The 27,235-nt window shown below is 38.4% G+C and overlaps 1 protein-coding gene across 1 annotated transcript in view; it reads right to left on the bottom strand.

Annotated features, from left to right (window-relative positions):
• Positions 1 to 15,330: 15,330 nt before the first annotated feature.
• Positions 15,331 to 27,235, bottom strand: part of DYNC2H1 (dynein cytoplasmic 2 heavy chain 1) — a 1,178,830-nt gene continuing 1,166,925 nt past the window's right edge. The window contains exon 87 of the mRNA XM_053705582.1: positions 15,331 to 15,646. Coding sequence (XP_053561557.1) covers positions 15,488 to 15,646 — 159 coding nt within the window. The 3' untranslated portion in view covers positions 15,331 to 15,487. The remainder of the gene's footprint in view (positions 15,647 to 27,235) is intronic.

Raw genomic sequence — 27,235 nt, forward strand, 5'->3', positions numbered from 1 at the left:
AATTTTTCGTCGCTAATCTAGCTAATTGCAAAGCGGCATCTAAAATAAAAGAGTTAGCCAACTTAAGTGCGTGAACTCTGTCCATAACCTCCTCATATGGAGTCTCTCTACTAAGCGAGTTTTCTAGTTCCTCGAACCAGAACCACGCTGCTGTAGTGACAGGAACAATGCACGAAATGGGTTGTAGAAGGTAACCTTGCTGTACAAAAATCTTTTTAAGCAAACCCTCCAATTTTTTATCCATAGGATCTTTGAAAGCACAACTATCTTCGATAGGAATAGTAGTGCGTTTGTTTAGAGTAGAAACTGCCCCCTCGACCTTAGGGACTGTCTGCCATAAGTCCTTTCTGGGGTCGACCATAGGAAATAATTTCTTAAATATAGGGGGGGGGGAACAAAAGGTATGCCGGGCTTTTCCCACTCCTTATTTACTATGTCCGCCACCCGCTTGGGTATAGGAAAAGCGTTGGGGTGCACCGGAACCTCTAGGAACTTGTCCATCTTGCATAATTTCTCTGGAATGACCAAGTTGTCACAATCATCCAGAGTAGATAACACCTCCTTAAGCAGTGCGCGGAGATGTTCTAATTTAAATTTAAATGTCACAACATCAGGTTCAGCTTGTTGAGAAATTTTTCCTGAATCTGAAATTTCTCCATCTGACAAAACCTCCCTCATGGCCCCTTCAGATTGGTGTGAGGGTATGACAGAACAATTATCATCAGCGCCCTCCTGCTCTTCAGTGTTTAAAACAGAGCAATCGCGCTTTCTCTGATAAGTAGGCATTTTGGATAAAATATTTGCTATGGAGTTATCCATTACAGCCGTTAATTGTTGCATGGTAATAAGCATTGGCGCACTAGATGTACTAGGGGCCTCCTGTGTGGGCAAAACTGGTGTAGACACAGTAGGAGATGATGTAGTATCATGTTTACTCCCCTCATCTGAGGAATCATCTTGGGCAATTTCATTATATGTGGCATACTGTCCTTACTTTGTTTGGACGCTATGGCACAATTATCACATAAATTTAAATGGGGAGACACATTAGCTTTCATACATATAGAACATAGCTTATCCGAAGGCACAGACATGTTAAACAGGCTTAAACTTGTCAACAAAGCACAAAAAAACGTTTTAAAACAAAACCGTTACTGTCTCTTTAAATTTTAAACAGAAAACACTTTATTACTGAATATGTGAAAAAGTATGAAGGAATTGTCCAACATTTCACCACAGTGTCTTAAAGCATTAAGAGTATTGCACACCAAATTTCAGAGCTTTAACCCTTAAAATAATGGAACCGGAGCCGTTAACAAATTTAACCCCTATACAGTCCCAGCTATAGCCTTTGCTGAGACCCAACCAAGCCCAGAGGGGAATAATTGACGCCTTCTAGAAGCTTTTCCAGCAAATTTCAGATCCTCACACATGCATCTGCATGCCCTGCTCTCAAAAAACAACTGCGCAGTAATGGCGCGAAAATGAGGCTCAGTCTACAACTAGGAAGGCCCCCTGACTGGAAAAGGTGTCTAACATAGTGCCTGCCGTTTAATAAACGTTCCCCAAGTTTATAAATGTGAAATATCAGCATAAACATGAATAAAATGCCCAAATAAAGCAATCGATTTAGCCCATAAAAGTGTCTACCAGTTTTATAGCCCATATTAAGCCCTTTATTCTGTTTGTTTGACTAAGAAAATGGCTTACCGGTCCCCATGAGGGGAAATGACAGCCTTCCAGCATTACATGGTCTTGTTAGAAATATGGCTAGTCATACCTTAAGCAGAAAAGTCTGCTAACTGTTTCCGCCAACTGAAGTTACTTCATCTCAACAGTCCTATGTGGAAACAGAAATCGATTTTAGTTACTGTCTGCTAAAATCATCTTCCTCTCACAAACAGAAATCTTCATCCTTTTCTGTTTCAGAGTAAATAGTACATACCAGCACTATTTTAAAATAACAAACACTTGATAGAAGAATAAAAACTACATTTAAACACCAAAGCCTAGGAGGGACTATATGGCCAGCTTTGCTGGGACTCTTTGCCATTTCCTGTTGGGGAAGAGATATCCCACAAGTAAGGATGACGCCGTGGACCGGACACACCAATGTTGGAGAAATAAATAAATATATATATATATATATATATATATATATATATATATATATATATTAGCCTCTAAACTGAAATAAATTGAATGAATTTCAAGTGCCCAAAACTTGCCAAAACTGTTATAATAGTTATGTTTTGTATATACTTGTCCCAAGGTTATGTGAATCATAAAAACATGTCTACATGTTCATATGAATAGCCCATGGGCTATGATGTGCACTATACTTACCTGACAATGCCTGTGTCTATTGTGCTCACCTCAGTTCCAGAGAAATAATATCCAGTAGATGAGGCAGCGCAAGGACAGTGCCAATGATCTGCTAAAGAATGGCCACTCTAAGGCAGGAGATTGGTGGATGAATACACATTTTGACTCAGGCACAGTGTGAGCATACAAGGAGCAGCACTCTGTAGACAAGTGGATTGAATGATAAATCTATACTGCCTGGCTGAAAACTCCTGTGTACCCCTCTGTCTTCTTTGTAGGCTGAGGAGGAAATAGGGTCTCAAGTAGGTTAGAGAATCCCTTTCTATAGCTTGCAGAACAGTACTTCTTAATAACCCTCCCTTTATCAAGTTTGACTGAAGGATGCTGGGAGAGAGTGAGGGTTTAAAACCAGATCTGGTATAGGGGTGTTTTGCTTCCTCCTAGTGGACTGAAGTGTAATCCCACATGTGATGATCTTGTGGACTCTTTACCACCTTATGAAATAAATATTTTATTAAGGATACTATTTGTATTAAGTTGAGGTTAGATAGGAGCGCCTTAGGCTAAGGTATAATTCAGGAATCAACACTCTGTGTAAAATGAATACATAAAAACAATTTATTACAATTTCTCATACAAATAAAAACAACAGAATATATGGTAAATTAAAACATAAGTTTGGAGATCCTAACAAAGGGATTTATGAGATAGGAAAGGGGATTGACTTGTCTCCCAATCCGAAAGGTGCCACTTGGACCTCTAATCTAAAGAGGAGAAAGTGGGTTTCACCACATTTGTGGGTATAGTGTTTCCTAACAGATAATTTCGGTAGTGAGGGTACCCCACCAATAAGTTATGATATACTTAACACATGATAAATATTCGTGAATTCACACTCGAATGTGCTTGTAATGTGTTAAAAAAATGTGTAAAAAATATGATGTGAAAATTGTGTAAAGAAAAGGAATAAACAAAAAACAAAAAACAAGGGATCTTAACCGGTTTATCCAAAAAAGGGTGATCAAAAAAGGGTGATCAAAAAAGACGTGAAAAAAGCAACAATTTAGGATAACCAAAGAGGTGTTTGTGGTGTTATCACAAAAAATTACAGTTAAGTGACCAATGGATAATTAATCCAATCGATTCAACAGATACAATCCAAAATATCAAATAATACACGTGATAATGATTAAGTGAAATGCACGGTGACAAATATTCTTAGATTAAGACAGATTAGTGGGTGAAAAAAAACACAGACAAACATCTAATGTCGAAATGGAGTAAAACAACAATGCTATAATACAAAAATAAACAACAATACTATAAACAACCCTAATAGGTTGCTTCAAGGTTCCTTTTTAGGAACTGAAGAACTTTTCTACCAAAGACTGCTTCTGAAGAAGCAAATACATCAAAATGGTAACGTTTAGTAAATGTATGCAAAGAAGACCAAGTTGCTGCTTTGCAAATCTGATCAACTTAAGCTTCATTCTTAAAAGCCCAAGATGTGGTGACTGATCTTGTAGAATGAGCTGTAATTGTCTGAGGCGGAGACTTTCCCACCTCCAAATAAGCCTTGTGAATCAAAAACTTTAACCAAGGTGCCAAAGAAATGGCAGAAGCTTTCTGACCTCTCCTGGAACCAGAAAAAATAACAAATAGACTATAAGTCTTTCTGAAATCCTTAGTAGCTTCAATATAGTATTTCAAAGCTCTTACAACATCTAAAGAATGTAAAGATCTTTCAAGAGCATTCTTAGGATTACACAAAGAAGAAACAACAATTTCCCTATTAATGTTGTTAGAATTCACAACCTTAGGAAGACAGTTAAACGAAGTCCGCAAAACAGGTTTATCCTGATGGAAACTCAGAAAAGGAGACTCGCAAGAGAGAGCAGACAATTCAGAAACTCTTCTAGCAGAAGAGATAGCCAAAAGGAACAACACTTTCCAAGAAAGTAGTTTAATATCCAAAGAATGCATAGGCTCAAAAGGAGGAGCCTGCAAAACCGTCTAAACCAAATTAAGACTCCAAGGAGTAGAGATTGATTTAATAACAGGCTTGATGCGAACCAAAGCCTGAACAAAACAGTGAATATCAGGAAGTTTAGCAATCTTTCTATGAAATAAAACAGAAAGAGCAGAGATGTGTCCCTTTATAGTATTTGCAGACAAACCTTTATCCTCAAGAAACTGTAAAATTCTAGGAATTCTAAAAGAATGCCAAGAAAATTTATGAGAAAAACACCATGAAATATAGGCTTTACAAACCCGATAATAAATCTTCCTTGAAACAGACTTACTAGACTGTAGCATAGTATTAATCACTGAGTGAGAGAAACCTCTAGTGATTTGAGATCCTGATGGAAAAACGGCCCTTTAAACAGAAGGTCTGGCCTTAAAGGGAAGTGGCCAAGGTTGGCACTGGACATCCGGACAAGATCTGCATACCAAAACCTGAGAGGCCATACTGGTGCTATCAGAAACACATGTGATTGTTCCATTATGATCTTGGAGATCACCCTTGGAAAAAGAACTAGAGGCGGAAAAATGTAAGCAGGTTGGTAAAACCAAGGAACTGCTAACGCATCCACCATCTCCGCCTGAGGATCCCTGGACCTGGAAAGGTACCTGGGAAGCTTCTTGTTTAGATGAGAAGCCATCAGATCTATTTCTGAAAGACCTTACATCTGAACAATCTGACAAAATACATCTGGATGGAGAGACCACTCACCTGGATGTAAAGACTGATGGCTGAAATAATCCGCTTCCCAATTCCCAATGTATCACAGAAATTAGACAGGAGTTGGATTCTGCCCAAGAAAGTATCCAAGATACTTCTTTCATCGCTAAAGGACTGTGAGTCCCACCCTGATGATTGACATATGCCACAGTTGTGATATTGTCTGTCTGAAAACGAATGAATGATTCTCTCTTTAATAGAGGCCAAGCATGAAGGGCCCTGAAAATAGCACGGAGTTCTAAAATATTGATTGGTAACCTCGCCTTTTGAGGATTCCAAACTCCTTGTGCTGTCAGAGACCTCTAAACAGCTCCCCAACCTGTGAGACTTGCATCTGATGAAATCACAGTCCAGGAATGATGAACAAGAGGGGCCCCTTGAATAATCCGATGATGGTCTAACTACCAAGACAGAGAGAGTTGAGTGTTGGGATTTAAGAATATCAATTGTGATATCCGAGTATAATCCCTGCACCATTGATTCAGCATGCAAAGCTGCAGAGGTCTTATATGAAAACGAGCAAAGGGGATCGCGTCCGATGCTGCAGTCATGAGACCTAAAACTTACATGCACATAGCCACTGAAGGGAATGATCAAGACTGAAGGTTTAGACAGGTTGAAACCAACTTCAAATGTCTCTTGTCTGTTAAAGACAGAGTCATGGACACTGAATCTATCTAGAAACCTAAAAAGTGACCCTTGTCTGAGGAATCAAGAAACTCTTTGGTAAATTGATCCTCCAACCATGTCTTTCAAGAAACAACACAAGTTGATTTGTGTGAAATTCTGCTAAATGAAAAGATTGAGCCATTACCAAGGTATCGTCCAAATAAGGAAATACTGCAATACCCTGTTCTCTGAAGGGCACCGAGAACCTTTGAAAAGATTCTTGGAGCTGTTGCTAGGCCAAATGGAAGAGCAACAAATTGGTAATCCTTGTCTAGAAAAGAGAATATCATAAACCGATAGTGGTCTGGATGAATTGGAATGTGAAGATATGCATCCTGTAAGTCTATTGAGGACATGTAATAACCTTGCTGAACAAAAGGTAAAATAGTCCTTATAGTCACCATCTTGAAATTTGGGACCCTTACAAAACGATTCAAAAACTTCAGATCCAGAACTGGTCTGAATGAATTTTCCTTCTTTGGGATAATGAATAGATTTGAATAAAAACCCAGACCCTGCTCCAGAAGTGGAACTGGTACAATTACCCCTGAAAGCTCCAGATCTGAAACACACTTCAGAAAGGCCTGAGCTTTCACAGGATTTGTTGGAACGTGAGAGAGAAAAAATCTTCTCACATGAGGTCTTATTCTAAAACCAATTTGATACCCCTGAGAGACAATATTCTGAATCCAATGATTCTGAACGGAACCTGCCCAAACATCTTGAAATAATTTCAATCTGCCCCCCCACCAGTAGAACTGGATTGATGGCCGCACCTTCATGCAGTCTTGGGGGCTGGCTTTGGTTTCTTATAAGGCTTGGATTTATTCCAATTTGAAGATAGCTTCCAATTGGAGCCAGAGTCCTTAGGGGAAGGAGTGGTTTTCTGTTCTCTATTCTGACGAAAGGGACAAAACGGATTAGAAGCTTTAGATTTACTCTTAGACTTTTTATCTTGGGGCAAAAGAACTCCCTTCCCCCAGTAATAGTGGAAATAATAGAATCCAACAGGGAACCAAATAAATTATTACCCTGGAATGATAGAGATAGCAACCTAGATTTAGATACCATGTCAGCATTCCATGATTTGAGCCATAAAGCTCTTCTAGCTAAAATAGCCAAAGACATAGATTTAACGTTAATCTTGATGATATAAAAAATAGCATCACAGATAAAATGATTAGCATGTTGAAGCAAATGAACAATGCTATGCAAATCAGAATCTTTTTCCCGTTGTGCTAAGCTATCCAACCAAAAAAGTTGATATGGCAGGTCATAGAAATGGCAGGTCTGAGAATATAGCCAGAATGTAAATAAGCTTTCCTTAGATAAGATTCAATTTTCCTATCTAAAGGATCCTTAAAATAAGTACCATCTTCCATAGGAATAGTAGTACACCTAGCAAGAGTAGAAATAGCCCAATCAACCTTAGGGACTTTTCCCCAAAACTCTAATTTAGCCACTGGCAAAGGAAACAACTTTTAAACCTTGAAGAAGGAACAAAAGAAGTACCAAGCTTAGACCATTCCTTAGCAATCACATCAGAAATAGCATCAGAAACATTTACTGGATTTATTATCAAGAGGACCAGACTCCTCAATATCCAAAGTTATCAACACTTTTTTTAACAAGGAACAAATATACTCAATTTTAAAAAGATAAGATGATTTATCAGTGTAAATGTCTGAAGTAGGATCTTCTGAGTCAGAGAGATCCTCATCAGAGGTGGATATATCATTATGTTGTCGGTCATTACAAATTTCATCAGTAGTATGAGAAGTTTTAAAAGACCTTTTACGTTTATTTCAAGGCGGAACAGCAGACATAGCCTTCTGTATCTCATCAGCAATATAATTTTTTATAATATCAACAGGGATATCATGTACTTTAGATGTTGAGGGAACAACAGATACTGTACTAGCACTAATAGAAACCTTTTCTGCATGCAAAAGCTTATCATGACAACTGTTACATACTACAGCTGGAGATATAATCTCCACTAGCTTACAACAGATACGCTTATTTTCCACATATAGCAGTTTCAGGAATGGGAAAAAATGCAAATGCTAAAAATGGCAAAAAAGCAAATAGCATAGCCCTCTGAGCATAAAGAAGGCAAGGAGCATAAAGGAAGTGAGGTAAAATAAAACTACATTTTTTGGCGCCAAGTATGAGGCACGACGCAAAAGTAAGTTGAAAATTTTTTGGGCACCAACAAACATTCGAAAATGACGCAACTCGCGTGATAACAAACAAAATTTTGCGCCAAACAACCTGGCGTCAACTAAGACGCAGGAAATGACTAACTTGTGTAATTAAAGACGCACATTCGCGCCCAAAAATTCTCGTGCCAAGAATGACGCAATAAATAACAGCATTTTGCGCCCTTGCGAGCCTAATTTGCCTGCTAGTTTTAAAAGAAAAAACAAGTCAAATTGGAAAATAGACTATACCCCAGGTAAGACAAACTTCCTAACACATGATTACCATAATGAAACTGCCAGACTGCAAAGGGAAATACACATAGACCTGACAAATATAAGTAAATACATATATTTAAAACTGTATATAAATACATAAAGTGCCAACCATAGCTGAGAGTGTCTTAAAAATTATACATACTTAACGAAAGACACCCATCTACATATAGCAGATAGTCAAACCAGTACTGAAAACTATCAGCAGAGGTAATGGTATAAGAGTATATTGTCAATCTGAAAAGGGAGGTAGGAGATGAATTTCTACAACCGATAACAGAAAACCCTTGAACAGATTTTCTGTGAGAAAAACCATAAAAAAATCAATAGGCGATACTCTCATCACATCCCTCTGACAAACACTGTACTCTGAGAGGAATTGGGCTTCAAAATGCTTAGAAGCGCTTATCATAGAACAAAACATAGAAATCAAGCACAAACTTACTTCACCACCTTCACAGGAGACAAAGTTTGTAAAACTGAGTTGTGGGTGTGGTGGGAGGTGTATTTATAGGCATTTTGAGGTTTGGGAAATTTGGCCCCTCCTGGTAGGATTGTATATCCCATACATCACTAGCTCATGGACTCTTGCCAATTACATGAAAGAAAACTAATTGGTGAAAGATAAGCTGAAACTATGAAACTAGAGAGGGAGGGATAAAATAAAGACAGCCAATTCCGCTGAAAAATAATCCACACCCAAAATAAAGTTTAAATTATAAGCAGAAGATTCAAACTGAAACAGCTGCCTGAAGTACTTTTCTACCAAAAACAGCTTCAGAAGAAGAAAACACATCAAAATGGTAGAATTTAGTAAAAGTATGCAAAGAAGACCAAGTTGCTGCTTTGCAAATCTGATCAACCGAAGCTTCATTCCTAAATGCCCAGGAAGTAGAAACTGACCTAGTAGAATGAGCTGTAATCCTTTGAGGCGGAGTTTTACCCGACTCGACATAAGCATGATGAATTAAAGATTTCAACCAAGATGCCAAAGAAATGGCAGAGGCCTTCTGACCTTTCCTAGAACTGGAAAAGATAACAAATAGACTAGAAGTCTTTCGGAAATTCTTAGTAGCTTCAACATAATATTTCAAAGCTCTAACAACATCCAAAGAATGCAATGATCTCTCCTTAGAATTCTTAGGATTAGGACACAATGAAGGAACCACAATTTCTCTACTAATGTTGTTAGAATTCACAACCTTAGGTAAAAATTTAAAAGAAGTTCGCAACACCGCCTTATCCTGATGAAAAAACAGAAAAGGAGACTCACAAGAAAGAGCAGATAATTCAGAAACTCGTCTGGCAGAAGAGATAGCCAAAAGGAACAAAACTTTCCAAGAAAGTAATTTGATGTCCAACGAATGCATAGGTTCAAACGGAGGAGCTTGAAGAGCCCCCAGAACCAAATTCAAACTCCAAGGAGGAGAAATTGACTTAATGACAGGATTTATACGAACCAAAGCTTGTACAAAACAAAGAATATCAGGAAGATTAGCAATCTTTCTGTGAAAAATAACAGAAAGAGAAGAGATTTGTCCTTTCAAGGAACTTGCAGACAAACCTTTATCCAAACCATCCTGAAGAAATTGTAAAATTCTCGGAATTCTAAAAGAATGCCAGGAAAAATGATGAGAAAGACACCAACAAATATAAGTCTTCCAGACTCTATAATATATCTCCCTAGATACAGATTTACGAGCCTGTAACATAGTATTAATCACAGAGTCAGAGAAACCTCTTTGACTAAGAATCAAGCGTTCAATCTCCATACCTTTAAATTTAAGGATTTGAGATCCTGATGGAAAAAAGGACCTTGCGACAAAAGGTCTGGTCTTAACGGAAGAGTCCACGGTTGGCAAGAGGCCATCCGGACAAGATCCGCATACCAAAACCTGTGAGGCCATGCTGGAGCTACCAGCAGAACAAACGAGCATTCCTTCAGAATCTTGGAGATTACTCTTGGAAGAAGAACTAGAGGCGGAAAGATATAGGCAGGATGATACTTCCAAGGAAGTGACAATGCATCCACTGCTTCCGCTTGAGGATCCCTGGATCTGGACAGATACCTGGGAAGTTTCTTGTTTAGATGAGAGGCCATCAGATCTATTTCTGGAAGTCCCCACATTTGAACAATCTGAAGAAATACCTCTGGGTGAAGAGACCATTCGCCCGGATGTAACGTTTGGCGGCTGAGATAATCCGCTTCCCAATTGTCTATACCTGGGATATGAACCGCAGAAACTAGACAGGAGCTGGATTCCGCCCATACCAGAATTCGAGATACTTCTTTCATAGCCAGAGGACTGTGAGTCCCTCCTTGATGATTGATGTATGCCACAGTTGTGACATTGTCTGTCTGAAAACAAATGAACAATTCTCTCTTTAGAAGAGGCCATGACTGAAGAGCTCTGAAAATTGCACGGAGTTCCAAAATATTGATCGGTAATCTCACCTCCTGAGATTCCCAAACCCCTTGTGCTGTCAGAGACCCCCACACAGCTCCCCAACCTGTAAGACTTGCATCTGTTGAAATTACAGTCCAGGTCGGAAGAACAAAAGAAGCCCCCTGAACTAAACGATGGTGATCTGTCCACCACATCAGAGAGTGTCGTACAATCGGTTAGAAAGATATTAATTAAGATATCTTTGTGTAATCCCTGCACCACTGGTTCAGCATACAGAGCTGAAAAGGCCGCATGTGAAAACGAGCAAAGGGGATCACGTCCGATGCCGCAGTCATAAGACCTAGAATTTCCATGCATAAGACTACCGAAGGGAAATATTGTGACTGAAGGTTTCGACAAGCTGATATCAATTTTAGACGTCTCTTGTCTGTCAAAGATAGAGTCATGGATACTGAATCAATCTGAAAACCTAAAAAGGTTACCTGAGTCTGAGGAATCAATGAACTTTTTGGTAAATTGATCCTCCAACCATGATGATGAAGAAACAACACAAGTCGATTCGTATGAGATTCTGCTAAATGTGAAGACTGAGCAAGTACCAAGATATCGTCAAAATAAGGAATACCACAATACCCCGTTCTCTGATTACAGACAGAAGGGCACCGAGAACCTTCGTAAAAATTCTTGGAGCTGTAGCTAGGCCAAACGGCAGAGCGACAAACTGGTAATGCTTGTCTAGGAAAGAGAATCTCAGAAACTGATAGTGATCTGGATGAATCGGAATATGCAGATATGCATCCTGTAAATCTATTGTAGACATATAATGCCCTTGCTGAACAAAAGGCAGGATAGTCCTTACAGTTACCATTTTGAATGTTGGTATCCTTAAAAAACGATTCAATATTTTTAGATTTAGAACTGGTCTGAAGGAATTTTCCTTCTTTGGTACAATGAAGAGATTTGAATAAAACCCCAGTCCCTGTTCCAGAACTGAAACTGGCATAATTACTCCAGTCAACTCTAGATCTGAAACACATTTCAGAAATGCTTGAGCCTTCGCTGGGTTTACTGGGACACGGGAAAGAAAAAATCTCTTTGCAGGAGGCCTTATCTTGAAGCCAATTCTGTACCCTTCTGAAACAATGTTCTGAATCCAAAGATTGTGAAAGGAATCGATCCAAATTTCTTTGAAAAAACGTAATCTGCCCCCTACCAGCTGAGCTGGAATGAGGGCCGCACCTTCATGTGGACTTAGGAGCTGGCTTTGATTTTCTAAAAGGCTTGGATTTATTCCAGACTGGAGATGGTTTCCAAACTGATACCGCTCCTAAGGATGAAGGATCAGGTTTTTGTTCCTTGTTGTGACGAAAGGAACGAAAATGATTATTACCCTGGAAAGAAAGGGAAAAGCAGAGTAGACTTAGAAGACATATCAGCATTCCAAGTTTTAAGCCATAAAGCTCTTCTAGCTAAAATAGCTAGAGACATATACCTGACATCAACTCTAATGATATCAAAGATGGCATCACAAATAAAATTATTAGCATGTTGAAGAAGAATAAAAATGCTATGAGAATTATGATCTGTTACTTGTTGCGCTAAAGCTTCTAACCAAAAGATGAAGCTGCAGCAACATCCGCTAAAGATATAGCAGGTCTAAGAAGATTACCTGAACACAAGTAAGCTTTTCTTAGAAAGGATTCAATTTTCCTATCTCAAGGATCCTTAAAGGAAGTACCATCTTCCGTAGGAATAGTAGTACGCTTAACAAGAGTAGAGACAGCCCCATCAACCTTAGAGATTTTGTCCCAAAACTCTAATCTGTCAGATGGCACAGGATATAATTGCTTAAAACGTTTAGAAGGAGTAAATGAATTACCCAAATTATTCCATTCCCTGGAAATTACTTCAGAAATAGCACTAGGGACAAGAAAAAACTTCTAGAATAACTACAGGAGATTTAAAAACCTTATCTAAACGTTTAGATTTAGTATCAAGAGGACCAGAATCCTCAATTTCTAATGCAATTAGGACTTCTTTAAGTAAAGAAACGAATAAATTCCATTTTAAATAAATATGAAGATTTATCAGCATCAAACTCTGAGACAGAATCCTCTGAACCAGAAGAACCATTATCAGAATCAGAATGATGATGTTCATTTAAAAATTCATCTGAAAAATGAGAAGTTTTAAAAGACTTTTTACGTTACTAGATGGAGGAATAACAGACATAGCCTTCTTAATGGATTTAGAAACAAAATCTCTTATGTTATCAGGAACACTCTGAGTATTAGATGTTGACAGAACAGCAACAGGTAATGTAACAGTACTAAAGGAAATATTATCTGCATTAAACAGTTTGTCATGACAAAACAGTACAAACAACAGCTGGAGGAACAGTTACCATAAGTTTACAGTAGATACACTTAGCTTTGGTAGCTCCAGCCCCAGGCAGCGATTTTCCAGAAGTATCTTCTGACTCAGTTTCAACGTGGGACATCTTGCAATATGTAATAGAAAAAACAACATATAAAGCAAAATTGATCAAATTCCTTAAATGACAGTTTCAGGAATGGGAAAAAAATGCCAGTGAACAAGCTTCTAGCAACCAGAAGCAATAAAAAATGAGACTTAAATAATGTGGAGACAATAGTGACGCCCATATTTTTTAGCGCCAAAAATGACGCCCACATTATTTGGCGCCTAAATGCTTTTGGCGCCAAAAATGACGCCACATCTGGAATGCCGACACTTTTGGCGCAAAAAAACGTCAAAAATGACGCAACTTCCGGCGACACGTATGACGCCGGAAACAGAAAAAAAAATTTGCGCCAAAAAAGTCCGCGCCAAGAATGACGCAATAAAATGAAGCATTTTCAGCCCCCGCGAGCCTAACAGCCCACAGGGAAAAAGTCAAATTTTTTAAGGTGAGAAAAAGATTGATTTATTCATATGCATTATCCCAAATATGAAACTGACTGTCTGAAATAAGGAATGTTGAACATCCTGAGTGAAGGCAAATAAATGTTTGAATACATATATTTAGAACTTTATAAAAAAGTGCCCAACCATAGCTTAGAGTGTCACAGAAAATAAGACTTACTTACCCCAGGACACTCATCTACATGTTGTAGAAAGCCAAACTAGTACTGAAACGAAAATCAGCAGAGGTAATGGTATATAAATAAGAGTATATCGTCGATCTGAAAAGGGAGGTAAGAGATGAATCTCTACGACCGATAACAGAGAACCTATGAAATAGACCCCGTAGAAGGAGATCATTGAATTCAAATAGGCAATACTCTCCTCACATCCCTCTGACATTCACTGCACGCTGAGAGGAAAACCGGGCTCCAACCTGCTGCGGAGCGCATATCAACGTAGAATCTAGCACAAACTTACTTCACCACCTCCATAGGAGGCAAAGTTTGTAAAACTGATTTGTGGGTGTGGTGAGGGGTGTATTTATAGGCATTTTGAGGTTTGGGAAACTTTGCCCCTCCTGGTAGGAATGTATATCCCATACGTCACTAGCTCATGGACTCTTGCTAATTACATGAAAGAAAGGGAATTTAGAGCTGAGAGGGGACACCCGGGTTACAAGAGAGAAGATAATGGTTTATTTAAAAAAAGTTGAGGGATGAGGTGTAGAGGATACATTTATAATGGGGGAAGCCAGCAGGAGTGTGATTCTCTCCACAGACACTAACAGTACAAGAGCATTTATTTTTACAAGTCTGTAAGAGAGACAGGTTTCAAAGAAGCCTTAGTGTTGATCAAGGGACCAACATTTAACAGAAAATCAGAGAAACAGGCGAATACAGGCACACAGCATGAATATGAAATTATATATTGAAAGGAATGGAGATTTAGGAATGCTATAAACAGTGCAAAACTGTGAGAGTAGCTAAAGAAAAGCCCTAAAAGTTAGAGGTACAGGAGAAATAGTATTTAAGAAAGTGAGAGCTAAGTTTGTCTTACTACTAACAGATTTAATATTTTTTTTACAAAAAAGGTCAAGTAAAACATGTAATATGAAACCTGTAATCCAAATGGAACAGAACAATGTGGAGTTGGTGCAATTAATATGGATGATATTGTTATGTTGTGTTTTGCAGGAGTTTATGAGATGTTGTGACCAGTCTGAAATTTGCAAATAATTATCATATGAAGAAATATTTCCAGCTGCTGGGAGTAGAATACTACATGACTGAATGAGTATGTTTTGGTAGTGTTCAGGGGTAGAGAAATTAAAAAACTTTAGATGGGACAGGAGTTCCCTGACCTCAAAAGAAGCAAGAATAAAACATGGTGAAATATAAATGTATAGGTTTTGAAACGATTGTGTTATGGCTTTAAGAATGAGTCCAAAATTGGTGAAAAGAAAAATAGATTGGGTATTTTTAGAAAATGTTTAAAAGTTGCATTGTAAATGAATACAATAAACATTTTTTTTTTAATCCTTGGTCAACCCTAATTGAAAGATTTTGTGTAAATATATGCATCTGAATGGGATAACAACCAATGTTGGAATTTGTGATAACAGACAATTTTAAATTTTCCATTGTAGTAATTACAATGACAATACAAAATGTATTATTTCAATTATTTGTTCTTTTGGTCATCTAACACTTTATGTAAACTTGTACGAGATGTTCACGTCACTCTAATAAATCTGTAATTACATATAAATCAGTGAAAAACTGTGTAAGTCATAAAAAGTTATTTTATTTGTTCCAAAGAGACACCATACAAATTGCAATGAATTCAAAATAAATAATAAGAATGCAAATTACAGTAAGTCATACCTTTACATATAGTACTTGTATCTCTACAATAATAACATTATACAAAATAATATTTAACTATTGGGTTTTTAGGAACAATGCCGCTCCACACTGAATCCACCGGTTCTGATTTTCACCGCAGGGCACATCAATATTGGTGACTACACGATCCCTCTCTGCACTGGTATACACTGGTAACGAAATGCATTCACCTGGGGAATATGTGCCACCTGATTGCTTTTGACAAAAAACACAAAAATAAATAAATAAATTACATATGTAAAACATTGCAAAAACACGATTAACCAAAAGACAGGGGGTTGATAATTCTAAAATACTAAGCAACACAATAAAAACAAAATTTATGCTTACCTGATACATTTCTTTCTTTCTTGACATGATGAGTCCACGGATCCAGCAGGAGGCTGCAAAGAGCACCACAGCAAAGCTTTTAAAAATCATCTCCCTTCCCTCCAACCCCAGTCATTCGACCGAAGTAAAAGGAGAGAAAGGAAGCAACAAGGTGCAGGTGTGTCTGAGGTTTGTATAGTATGAAAAAAAAGCTTGTCTTAAAAACAGGGCGGGCCGTGGACTCATTGTGTCAAGAAAGACATTTATCAGGTAAGCATAAAACATAATTTATGTAAGAACTTACCTGATAAATTCATTTCTTTCATATTAGCAAGAGTCCATGAGCTAGTGACGTATGGGATATACATTCCTACCAGGAGGGGCAAAGTTTCCCAAACCTCAAAATGCCTATAAATACACCCCTCACCACACCCACAAATCAGTTTAACGCATAGCCAAGAAGTGGGGTGATAAGACAAAAGTGAGAAAGCATAAAAAATAAGGAATTGGAATAATTGTGCTTTATACAAAAAATCATAACCACCACAAAAAAGGGTGGGCCTCATGGACTCTTGCTAATATGAAAGAAATGAATTTATCAGGTAAGTTCTTACATAAATTATGTTTTCTTTCATGTAATTAGCAAGAGTCCATGAGCTAGTGACGTATGGGATAATGACTACCCAAGATGTGGATCTTCCACGCAAGAGTCACTAGAGAGGGAGGGATAAAATAAAGACAGCCAATTCCGCTGAAAATAATCCACACCCAAAATAAAGTTTAAATCTTATAATGAAAAAAACTGAAATTATAAGCAGAAGAATCAAACTGAAACAGCTGCCTGAAGTACTTTTCTACCAAAAACTGCTTCAGAAGAAGAAAACACATCAAAATGGTAGAATTTAGTAAAAGTATGCAAAGAAGACCAAGTTGCTGCTTTGCAAATCTGATCAACCGAAGCTTCATTCCTAAATGCCCAGGAAGTAGAAACTGGCCTAGTAGAATGAGCTGTAATCCTTTGAGGCGGAGTTTTACCCGACTCGACATAAGCATGATGAATTAAAGATTTCAACCAAGATGCCAAAGAAATGGCAGAGGCCTTCTGACCTTTCCTAGAACCGGAAAAGATAACAAATAGACTAGAAGTCTTTCGGAAATTCTTAGTAGCCTCAACATAATATTTCAAAGCTCTAACTACATACAAAGAATGCAATGATCTCTCCTTAGAATTCTTAGGATTAGGACATAATGAAGGAACCACAATTTCTCTGCTAATGTTGTTAGAATTCACAACCTTAGGTAAAAATTTAAAAGAAGTTTGCAACACCGCCTTATCCTGATGAAAAATCAGAAAAGAGGACTCACAAGAAAGAGCAGATAATTCAGAAACTCTTTTAGCAGAAGAGATGGCCAAAAGAAACAAAACTTTCCAAGAAAGTAATTTAATGTCCAATGAATGCATAGGTTCAAACGGAGGAGCTTGAAGAGCCCCCAGAACCAAATTCAAACTCCAAGGAGGAGAAATTGACTTAATAACAGGTTTTATACGAACCAAAGCTTGTACAAAACAATGAATATCAGAAAGATTAGCAATCTTTCTGTGAAAAAGAACAGAAAGAGCAGAGATTTGTCCTTTCAAGGAACTTGCAGACAAACCTTTATCCAAACCATCCTGAAGAAACTGTAAAATTCTCGGAATTCTAAAAGAATGCCAGGAAAAATGAGGAGAAAGACACCAAGAAATATAAGTCTTCCAGACTCGATAATATATCTTCCTAGATACAGATTTACGAGCCTGTAACATAGTATTAATCACACAGTCAGATAAACCTCTTTGACTAAGAATCAAGCGTTCAATCTACCATCAATGAACTTTTCGGTAAATTGATCCTCCAACCATGATCTCGAAGAAACAACACAAGTCGATTTGTATGAGATTCTGCTAAATGTGAAGACTGAGCAAGTACCAAGATATCGTCCAAATAAGGAAATACCACAATACCCTGTTCTCTAATTACAGACAGAAGGGCACCGAGAACCTTTGTAAAAATTCTTGGAGCTGTTGCTAGGTCAAACGGCAGAGCCACAAACTGGTAATGCTTGTCTAGGAAAGAGAATCTCAGAAACTGATAGTGATCTGGATGAATCGGAATATGCAGATATGCATCCTGTAAATCTATTGTGGACATATAATGCCCTTGCTGAACAAAAGGCAGGATAGTCCTTATAGTTACCATTTTGAATGTTGGTATCCTTACATAACGATTCAATATTTTTAGATCCAGAACTGGTCTGAAGGAATTCTCCTTCTTTGGTACAATGAAGAGATTTGAATAAAACCCCAGCCCCTGTTCCAGAACTGGAACTGGCATAATTACTCCAGCCAACTCTAGATCTGAAACACATTTCAGAAATGCTTGAGCCTTCGCTGGGTTTACTGGGACACGGGAAAGAAAAAATCTCTTTGCAGGAGGCCTTATCTTGAAGCCAATTCTGTACCCTTCTGAAACAATGTTCTGAATCCAAAGATTGTGAATTGAATTGATCCAAATCTCTTTGAAAAATCGTAATCTGCCCCCTACCAGCTGGACTGGAATGAGGGCCGCACCTTCATGTGGATTTGGGAGCTGGCTTTGGTTTTCTAAAAGGCTTGGATTTATTCCAGACTGGAGATGGTTTCCAAACTGATACCGCTCCTGTGGGTGAAGGATCAGGCTTTTGTTTCTTGTTGTGACGAAAGGAACGAAAACGATTATTAGACCTAAATTTACCTCTAGATTTTTTTATCCTGTGGTAAAAAAGTTCCTTTCGCTCCAGTAACAGTTGAGATAATAGAATCCAACTGAGAACCAAATAATTTATTACCCTGGAAAGAAAGGGAAAGCAAAGTTGACTTAGAAGACATATCAGCATTCCAAGTTTTAAGCCATAAAGCTCTTCTAGCTAAAATAGCTAGAGACATATACCTGACATCAACTCTAATGGTATCAAAGATGGCATCACAAATAAAGTTATTAGCATGTTGAAGAAGATTAACAATGCTATGAGAATTATGATTGGTTACTTGTTGCGCTAAAGCTTCTAACCAAAAAGTTGAAGCTGCAAAAACATCCGCTAAAGATATAGCAGGTCTAAGAAGATTACCTGAACATAAGTAAGCTTTTCTTAGAAAGGATTCAATTTTCCTATCTAAAGGATCCTTAAAGGAAGTACTATCTGCCGTAGGAATAGTAGTACGTTTAGCAAGAGTGGAGATAGCCCCATCAACCTTAGGGATTTTGTCCCAAAACTCTAATCTGTCAGATGGCACAGGATATAATTGCTTAAAACGTTTAGAAGGAGTAAATGAATTACCCAAATTATTCCATTCCCTGGAGATTACTTCAGAAATAGCATCAGGGACAGGAACAACTTCTGGAATAACTACAGGAGATTTAAAAACCTTATTTAAATGTTTAGATTTAGTATCAAGAGGACCTGAATCCTCTATTTCTAATGCAATTAAGACTTCTTTAAGTAAAGAACCTATAAATTCCATTTTGAATAAATATGAAGATTTATCAGCATCAATCTCTGAAACAGAATCCTCTGAACCAGAGGAATCTTTATCAGAATCAGAATAATGATGTTCATTTAAAAATTCATCTGAAAAATGAGAAGTTTTAAAAGACCTTTTACGTTTACTAGAAGGAGGAATAACAGACATAGGGCTCCATGTACGAAGCAGCGAAAGCTGCTCCGGAGCCTTTGCAGGGCAGGTTCGCATATGCGAGCCTGCTTCCCGCAATGTAAGAAGCAGCGGTCATTAGACCGCTGCTTCCTACACCCTACGCCACCTCTTAGGTGGCGAAGTAAAATCACCGAGAGCTCACTCGCTCTTGGTGATTGACAGCCCCTTCAGTCGCGTGATTGGTCACGCGACTGAAGGGGTGGGCATTACACACTCCGCTGAGTGTGTAATGATACATACGGGCAAGCGGATCAATAGATCTTCTGCCCGTGTGTAGCGGAGGCGGGCGGACAGCTTCGCGAGTTAAGAAGCTGTCCGCCCGCCTCTTAGTACATGGAGCCCATAGCCTTCTTAATGGATTTAGAAACAAAATCTCTTATGTTAACAGGAACACTCTGAGTATTAGATGTTGATGGAACAGCAACAGGTAATGTAACATTACTAAAGGAAATATTATCTGCATTAAACAACAGCTGGAGGAACAGATACCACAAGTTTACAGCAGATACACTTAACTTTGGTAGATCCAGCACCAGGCAGCGACTTTCCAGAAGTATCTTCTGACTCAGGGTCAATCTGGGACATCTTGCAATATGTAATAGAAAAAACAACATATAAAGCAAAATTGATCAAATTCCTTAAATGACAGTTTCAGGAATGGGAAAAAATGCCAGTGAACAAGCTTCTAGCAACCAGAAGCAATAAATAATGAGACTTAAATAATGTGGAGACAAAAATGACGCCCATATTTTTTAGCGCCAAAAAAAAAACACCCACATTATTTGGCGCTTAAATGCTTTTGGCGCCAAAAATGACGCCACATCCGGAACGCCGACACTTTTGGCGCAAAAAAACGTCAAAAAATGATGCAACTTCCGGCGACACGTATGACGCCGGAAACAGAAAATCATTTTTTGCGCCAAAAAAGTCAGCGCCAAGAATGACGCAATAAAATGAAGCATTTTCAGCCCCCGCGAGCCTAACAGCCCACAGGGAAAAAAGTCAAATTTTAAGGTAAGAAAAAAATTGATTTATTCATATGCATTATCCCAAATATGAAACTGACTGTCTGCAATAAGGAACGTTGAACATCCTGAGTCAAGGCAAATAAATGTTTGAACACATATATTTAGAACTTTATATAAAAGTGCCCAACCATAGCTTAGAGTGTCACAGAAAATAAGACTTACTTACCCCAGGACACTCATCTACATGTAGTAGAAAGCCAAACCAGTACTGAAACGAGAATCAGTAGAGGTAATGGTATAAGAGTATATCGTCGATCTGAAAAGGGAGGTAAGAGATGAATCTCTACGACCGATAACAGAGAACCTATGAAATAGACCCCGTAGAAGGAGATCATTGAATTCAAATAGGCAATACTCTCCTCACATCCCTCTGACATTCACTGCACGCTGAGAGGAAAACCGGGCTCCAACCTGCTGCGGAGCGCATATCAACGTAGAATCTAGCACAAACTTACTTCACCATCTCCATAGGAGGCAAAGTTTGTAAAAACTGATTTGTGGGTGTGGTAAGGGGTGTATTTATAGGCATTTTGAGGTTTGGGAAACTTTGCCCCTCCTGGTAGGAATGTATATCCCATACGTCACTAGCTCATGGACTCTTGCTAATTACATGAAATAAATTTTGTTTTCTTTCTAATGACACAATGAGTCCCCGGATCATCTAATTACTATTGGGAATCAATACCCAAGCTAGAGGACACAGATGATACAGGAGGGACAAGACAGGGAACCTAAACCGAAGGCACCACTGCTTAAAGAACCTTTCTCCCAAAAGAAGCCTCAGCTGAGGCAAAAGTATCAAATTTATAGAATTTAGAAAAAGTGTGAAGAGAGGACCAAGTTGCAGCCTTGCAAATTTGCTCCACAGAAGCTTCATTTTTGAATGCCCAGGAAAATCCTTAATCGCCTGTAGAAAGAATTTTAACGCATGCACCCCGTCTAGGTTGTGCAGCAGACGTTCTTTATGAGAAGATGGGTTAGGACATAAAGAAGGAACAACAATCTCCTGATTAACGTTCCTATCCGAAACCACTTTAGGGAGAAACCCTAATCTAGTACACAAAACTAACTTATCCGAATGAAAAACAAGGTAAGGAGATTCAAACTGCAACGCCGAGAGCTCTGAAACTCTACGAGCAGACGAAATAGCAACAAGAAACAAAACCTTCCAAGATAACATTTCAATATCTAAGGAATGCATAAGCTCAAACGGAGCCTGCTGAAGAACTCTATGAACAAGGTTAAGACTCCAGGGAGGAGTAACAGGTTTGAACACAGACCTGATTCTGACCAAGGCCTGACAGAACGATTGCCCGTCTGGAACATCCGCCAGACGTTTGTGTAACAAAACAGACAAGGCAGATATTTAACCCTTCAAGGAACTGGCAGACAAACCTTTCTCCAAAACCTTCTTGGAGAAAGGCCAGAATTCTAGGAATCCGAACTCTACTCCAAGAGTAGCCTCTGGATTCACACCAATACAGATATTTACGCCATATCTTGTAGTAAATCTTCCTGGTAACAGGCTTACGAGCCTGAATCATCTCAATGACAGACTCAGAAAATCCCTGCTTTCCCTTTAGTAGAAGCAATCCGGAACTCGTCTTGACGCACAGTGAAAAGCTGTCCGGTCTAACAACGCTGTATAAGCGTTTATCTTGCGCTTCCCTGCATCCGAACTCTGCAACAGATCTAGTCACTCCTCCGATCAGGAAGTGAAGGAGAAAATAAGGCGCGAAAAGCAATTGCCGTCTCAGCTAGCCCCGCCCATCGTGGGCATCTAAAAAATTAACCTACCAGTCGGCAAAACTCCTCAGCCCCAGTGCCTGTCATAACAAATACTGCCTTTCCTGTATATGTTCCCCCAAACATATAGGAGAAATTCCTGTGTCCCAATATTAATGGAAATAAAGTGCCCAATTTTTCCTGCATTTAGCCCAGAAAAAATAAACTCAGCACTTACCTCATAGAGATGCAAGGCAGCTCACTAGGTTTGAGAGGTCTTCTTCCTCACATGAAACTGTTAAAAAGAGATAAAGACTGAGTAATTTTACTCAAGCTTTCAGTATTAGGGCAGCATTAAAGGGACACTGAACCCAAATTTTTTCTTTCGGGATTCAGATAGAGTATGCAATTTTTAGCAACGTTCTAATTTACTCCTATTATCAATTTTTCTTCGTTCTCTTGCTATCTTTATTTGAAAAAGTTTTTTTTTTGGTTCAGAACCCTGGACAGCACTTTTTTATTGGTGGATGAATTTATCCACCAATCAGCAAGAACAACCCAGGTGGGCCGGCATCTAAACTTACATTCTTGCATTTCAAATAAAGATACCTAGAGAATGAAGAAAATTTGATAATAGGAGTAAATTAGAAAGTTGCTTAAAATGTCTTGATCTATCTGAATCATGAAAGAAAAAATTTGGGTTCAGTGTCCCTTTAACTACATGGGAGGCACAGTGAGGATTGTACCCACAAGTTCCCATTGCTTGAAAGCCACCACTGCTCTACTGAAGAGACTGATATAGACTACGGCTACACCCTAGGACAAAGCAGAACAATCTTGCCCTGCTGAAAAATAATAAAATCTTGCTTGAAGAATCTTCTTTCCAACACCTAACTTTACCACTTCCTTGCTTTAACGTAGGTAAAGAGAATGACTGGGGTTGGAGGGAAGGGAGGTGATATTTAACAGCTTTGCTGTGGTGATCTTTGCCGCCTCCTGTTGGGTAGGAGTGATATTCCCAATAGTAATTAGATAATCTGTGGACTCATCGTGTCATTAGAAAGAAATTAATATTATATTTAACTCCAATATTGGGCTTTGGATTATTATATTTATATATTTTTTTTAAGTGTATCATACAAATATAAGAAATTTATATTAAGGGGTCGATTATAATCTATCAGCAATTTGCTCCATATTTGGCTTTTTGCTTTCCAATTGGCCATCCAGTTTCTTGGGTGATCATAATGTAAAAATGGTTTGTTTGTTAAAAGCCTGTAACTGTGAATGACTTTTCAACAGAGCTGCGGAATCTGTTGGGGCTATACAAATAACAGATAATAATAATAAAAAAAGTTTTGGAAAAGGCCTTTTGTGTGTTAAATATCTGTTCCCAAAATAGATATTGGGAGGTCACCCAAAACTGACTGATATAATAGTCAAATTGAAGCTTTTAAGGTTACGGTAAAGGACTATTGAAGTAACTCCTTTGTTGGCATTAACCTATTGCAATCTGAATCCATCCACAAGACTAAACCATATGAATGTCATATGTATCTAGGCATAATGGAATTAATTCAATAGTCACATCAGGACCCCAACATCTACAAATGGTGTTTTTTTTTAATTTTAATATTGACATATTTAATTTAGTTTTAAAATAGGATTGCACAATTATAACTTTCAAAGAAACCTATTGCAATCTGTTTCCGTCCGCACAACTGCAAAACTATCTGTATGCCAATTGTATATATTTTTTTCAGCCCCATAGCAAAAATAGGGCTTTTAGGGAGGAACCAAAAACATGTTCACGGTGAGAGAAAGAGCTGAAAATTCGATATTGTGACCGTGTCAATAGGCCAAAAAGGCCTCAGCTGGTAGATTGTGATCGACCCCTAAATGTTTAAATAATAGAATTTAGTTTATAAGAAGACAAAGGCAATGCAATTTTTATCAAGCATAACCAAAATATGGTTAGTTAAATCAATAGTTTTCTAAAACATGTTTCTGTACTATCTTAAATGTAATGGGAGGAACTAGTTACCCAATTTGGTTTAAAAAAATAAGAAAGAAAATTGTAATCACAAATCAAATTATCATCTATGAAAAAAGTATTGGAGAATATGAATTTTCTAACTCTAAACTGAAAAAATATTTTTAACATTTTGTTCTGTTCTTAGCTTTGGATCTGTTTTTTGAGTTACACTGGTCAGAGAAAAAAACAAAACCTTAAGACCCTTCCTAGAATAACAAATGTCATGTTTAGTGAAAACGTATTTATGGCATTGGATAAGCATTGATTTTAAGATTTTTACATTGCTAAATAGTTATGTTTAATTATTTTACAAACTAAAATAATAGAGTATCAATATATACTGTGGATTAAAAAAAACATAATTTATGCTTACCAGATAAATTCCTTTCCTTCCTGGCAGGGAGAGTCCACAACTTAATTCCTTACTGTTTGGAAATACAACACCTGGCCACCAGGAGGAGGCAAAGACACCCTAGCCAAAGGCTTAAATTTCCCTTCCACTTTCCCTATCCCCCAGTCATTCTGCCGAGGGAACAAAGAAAAGAAGGAGAAACATCAGGGTATAAAGGTGCCTTTAGAAATAATATAAAAAAGGGAGCCGCCCATCAAAAAAATAAATTACGGGCGGGGTCAAGGACTCTCCCTGCTAGGAAGGAAAGGAATTTATCTGGTAAGCATAAATTATGTTTTCCTTCCATAAGGCAGGGAGAGTCGAAAACTTCATTCCTTACTGTTAGGAAAACTATACCCAAGCTCCAGAGGACACTGAATGAATAACGGGAGGGAACAAAAAAAGAAGCGAACCCTATTCTGAGGGCACCACAGCCTGCAAAACTTTTCTCCCAAAACAAATCAAACTTGTAAATTTAGAAAAAGTGTGTAAGGAGGACCAGGTAGCCGCCTTACAAATCTCATCCATAGAGGCTTCATTCTTAAAAGCCCAGGAGGAAGCCACTGCTCTAGTGGAATGAGCCGTAATCCTCTCAGGAGGCTGTCACCCCCCTGTCTAATAAGCTAAGCGGATGACACTCCTCAACCAGAAAGATAGGGAAGTCATAGTAGCCTTCTGCCCCTTACGCTTCCCCGTATAGATGACAAAGAGGAAGATTGTCTGAATTCCTTAGTAGCCTGAAGAAAGAACTTCAAGGCACAAACCACATTCAGATTGTGAAGCAAGCGTTCCTTCGCTGATTAGGACACAAGGAAGGAACAACAATTTCTTAATTAATGTTACGGTCTGACACCACCTTAGGGAGGAACCCTAATTTAGCACGTAAAACCGCCTTATCAGCATGGAAAACAAGATAAGGGGAGTCACATTGTAAAGCAGAAATCTCAGAAGTTCTGCTCGCAGACGCAATAGCCAGCAAAAAAAGAACCTTCCAAGATAACAATTTAATGGCAACAGTATGCATAGGCTCAAACGGAGCCTGCTGCAAAACACTAAGAACAAGATTTAGGCTCCAAGGCGCCCGAGATCTAAACACAGGTCTGATCCTAGTCAGAGCCTTAACAAAGGACTGCACATCTGGAAGCTCAGCCAATCTCATCATGTGCAGTAACACCAACAGAGCTGATATCTGTCCCTTCAGGGAACTAGCAGATAGACCCTTCTCCAGTCCATCCTGGAGAAAAGATAAAATTCTGGCAACCCTGACCCTATGCCAGGAAAAGCCACACTCTTCACACCAGTACAAGTAAGTCCTACACACTTGGTAAATACGACGAGTAACTGGCTTATGAGCTTGAACCAGAGTGTCGATAACACTCTCAGAGAACCCTCTCTTTGCTAAGACTAAGCATTTAATCTCCACACAGTCAGCCTCAGAGAATCTAGATTTTGATGAACTAAGGGACCCTGTATCAGCAGATCTCTCCGACAAGGTAACCTCCACATAGGAGATAAGGACATCCCCACCAGATCCGCAAACCATGTCCTTCGCGGCCATGATGGAGTAATCATAATCACTGATGCTCGCTCCTGCTTGATGCGAGCCACCACAGGAGGGAGAAGCGGTAATGGAGGAAAAGGATACATATATATGAATCTGAACCTCCATGGTAGTGATAGGGCATCTATCAATTCAGCCTGAGGATCCCTTGGCCTCGACTCGTACTTGGGTAGCTTGGTATTGAGGCGGGATGCCATGAGATCTATCTCTGGCGTCCTCCACTCGCTGCATATCTCTGCAAACACCTCAGGGTGGAGAGACCATTTGCTCTTTGATCTGCCACCTCAGTTGGCTTATGCTTTGACCATGTTCCAAAAAATGTTTTGACAACAAAAAATGTTTTGTTTTCATCTACATAGTGGGAGACGACTTAATATTGAGGGGTTTTACACTTGCGATAGCACCTTTGTGATATACCTAATTAAATGTCCTTGTTTCCTTTTTTACTTAGGGGAGACCACTCAAAAAGTCAGGGAGCGGTTGAGTCAACACCGCTCCAACATAAGGAGAAAAAATCTAGAGGCCCCTTTGTCAAAATATTTTTTGGAACATGGTCACATAAGCCAACTGAGGTGGCAGATCATAGAGCAAATCAAGGCACCTAGAAATGGAATGGATAGGGAAAAATTATTAAAAGAGAAAGAAATGTGGTGGATCCACAAGTTAGAGACCCTCATACCTAAGGGCCTTAACAGAGACTTTGATCTGTCTTGTTTCTTTTTATTAGTTCCTTTACATTTATTACTTTTGACTTATGCGTTTGACCATATATCATTTATATTTATTATATATCTAAAATCCCACCTGTTTTCATCAAAATATTTGGAGCTCCTCACATGTAATTTACCTATGTATTTATTTTTTCTTCTTTAAATTATAGATGAGAGATGAGAGATTAATCTATTCATATCTTGTAATGATACAAGGAAAAAGTTCATATAAAGTAGGAATCGAATAAATAGAATAACAGTGTATCCCATTACTGTCATATTGTATAGGTTTGAT

Source organism: Bombina bombina, chromosome 3, assembly GCF_027579735.1.
Source record: "Bombina bombina isolate aBomBom1 chromosome 3, aBomBom1.pri, whole genome shotgun sequence".
Taxonomy (NCBI): domain Eukaryota; kingdom Metazoa; phylum Chordata; class Amphibia; order Anura; family Bombinatoridae; genus Bombina; species Bombina bombina.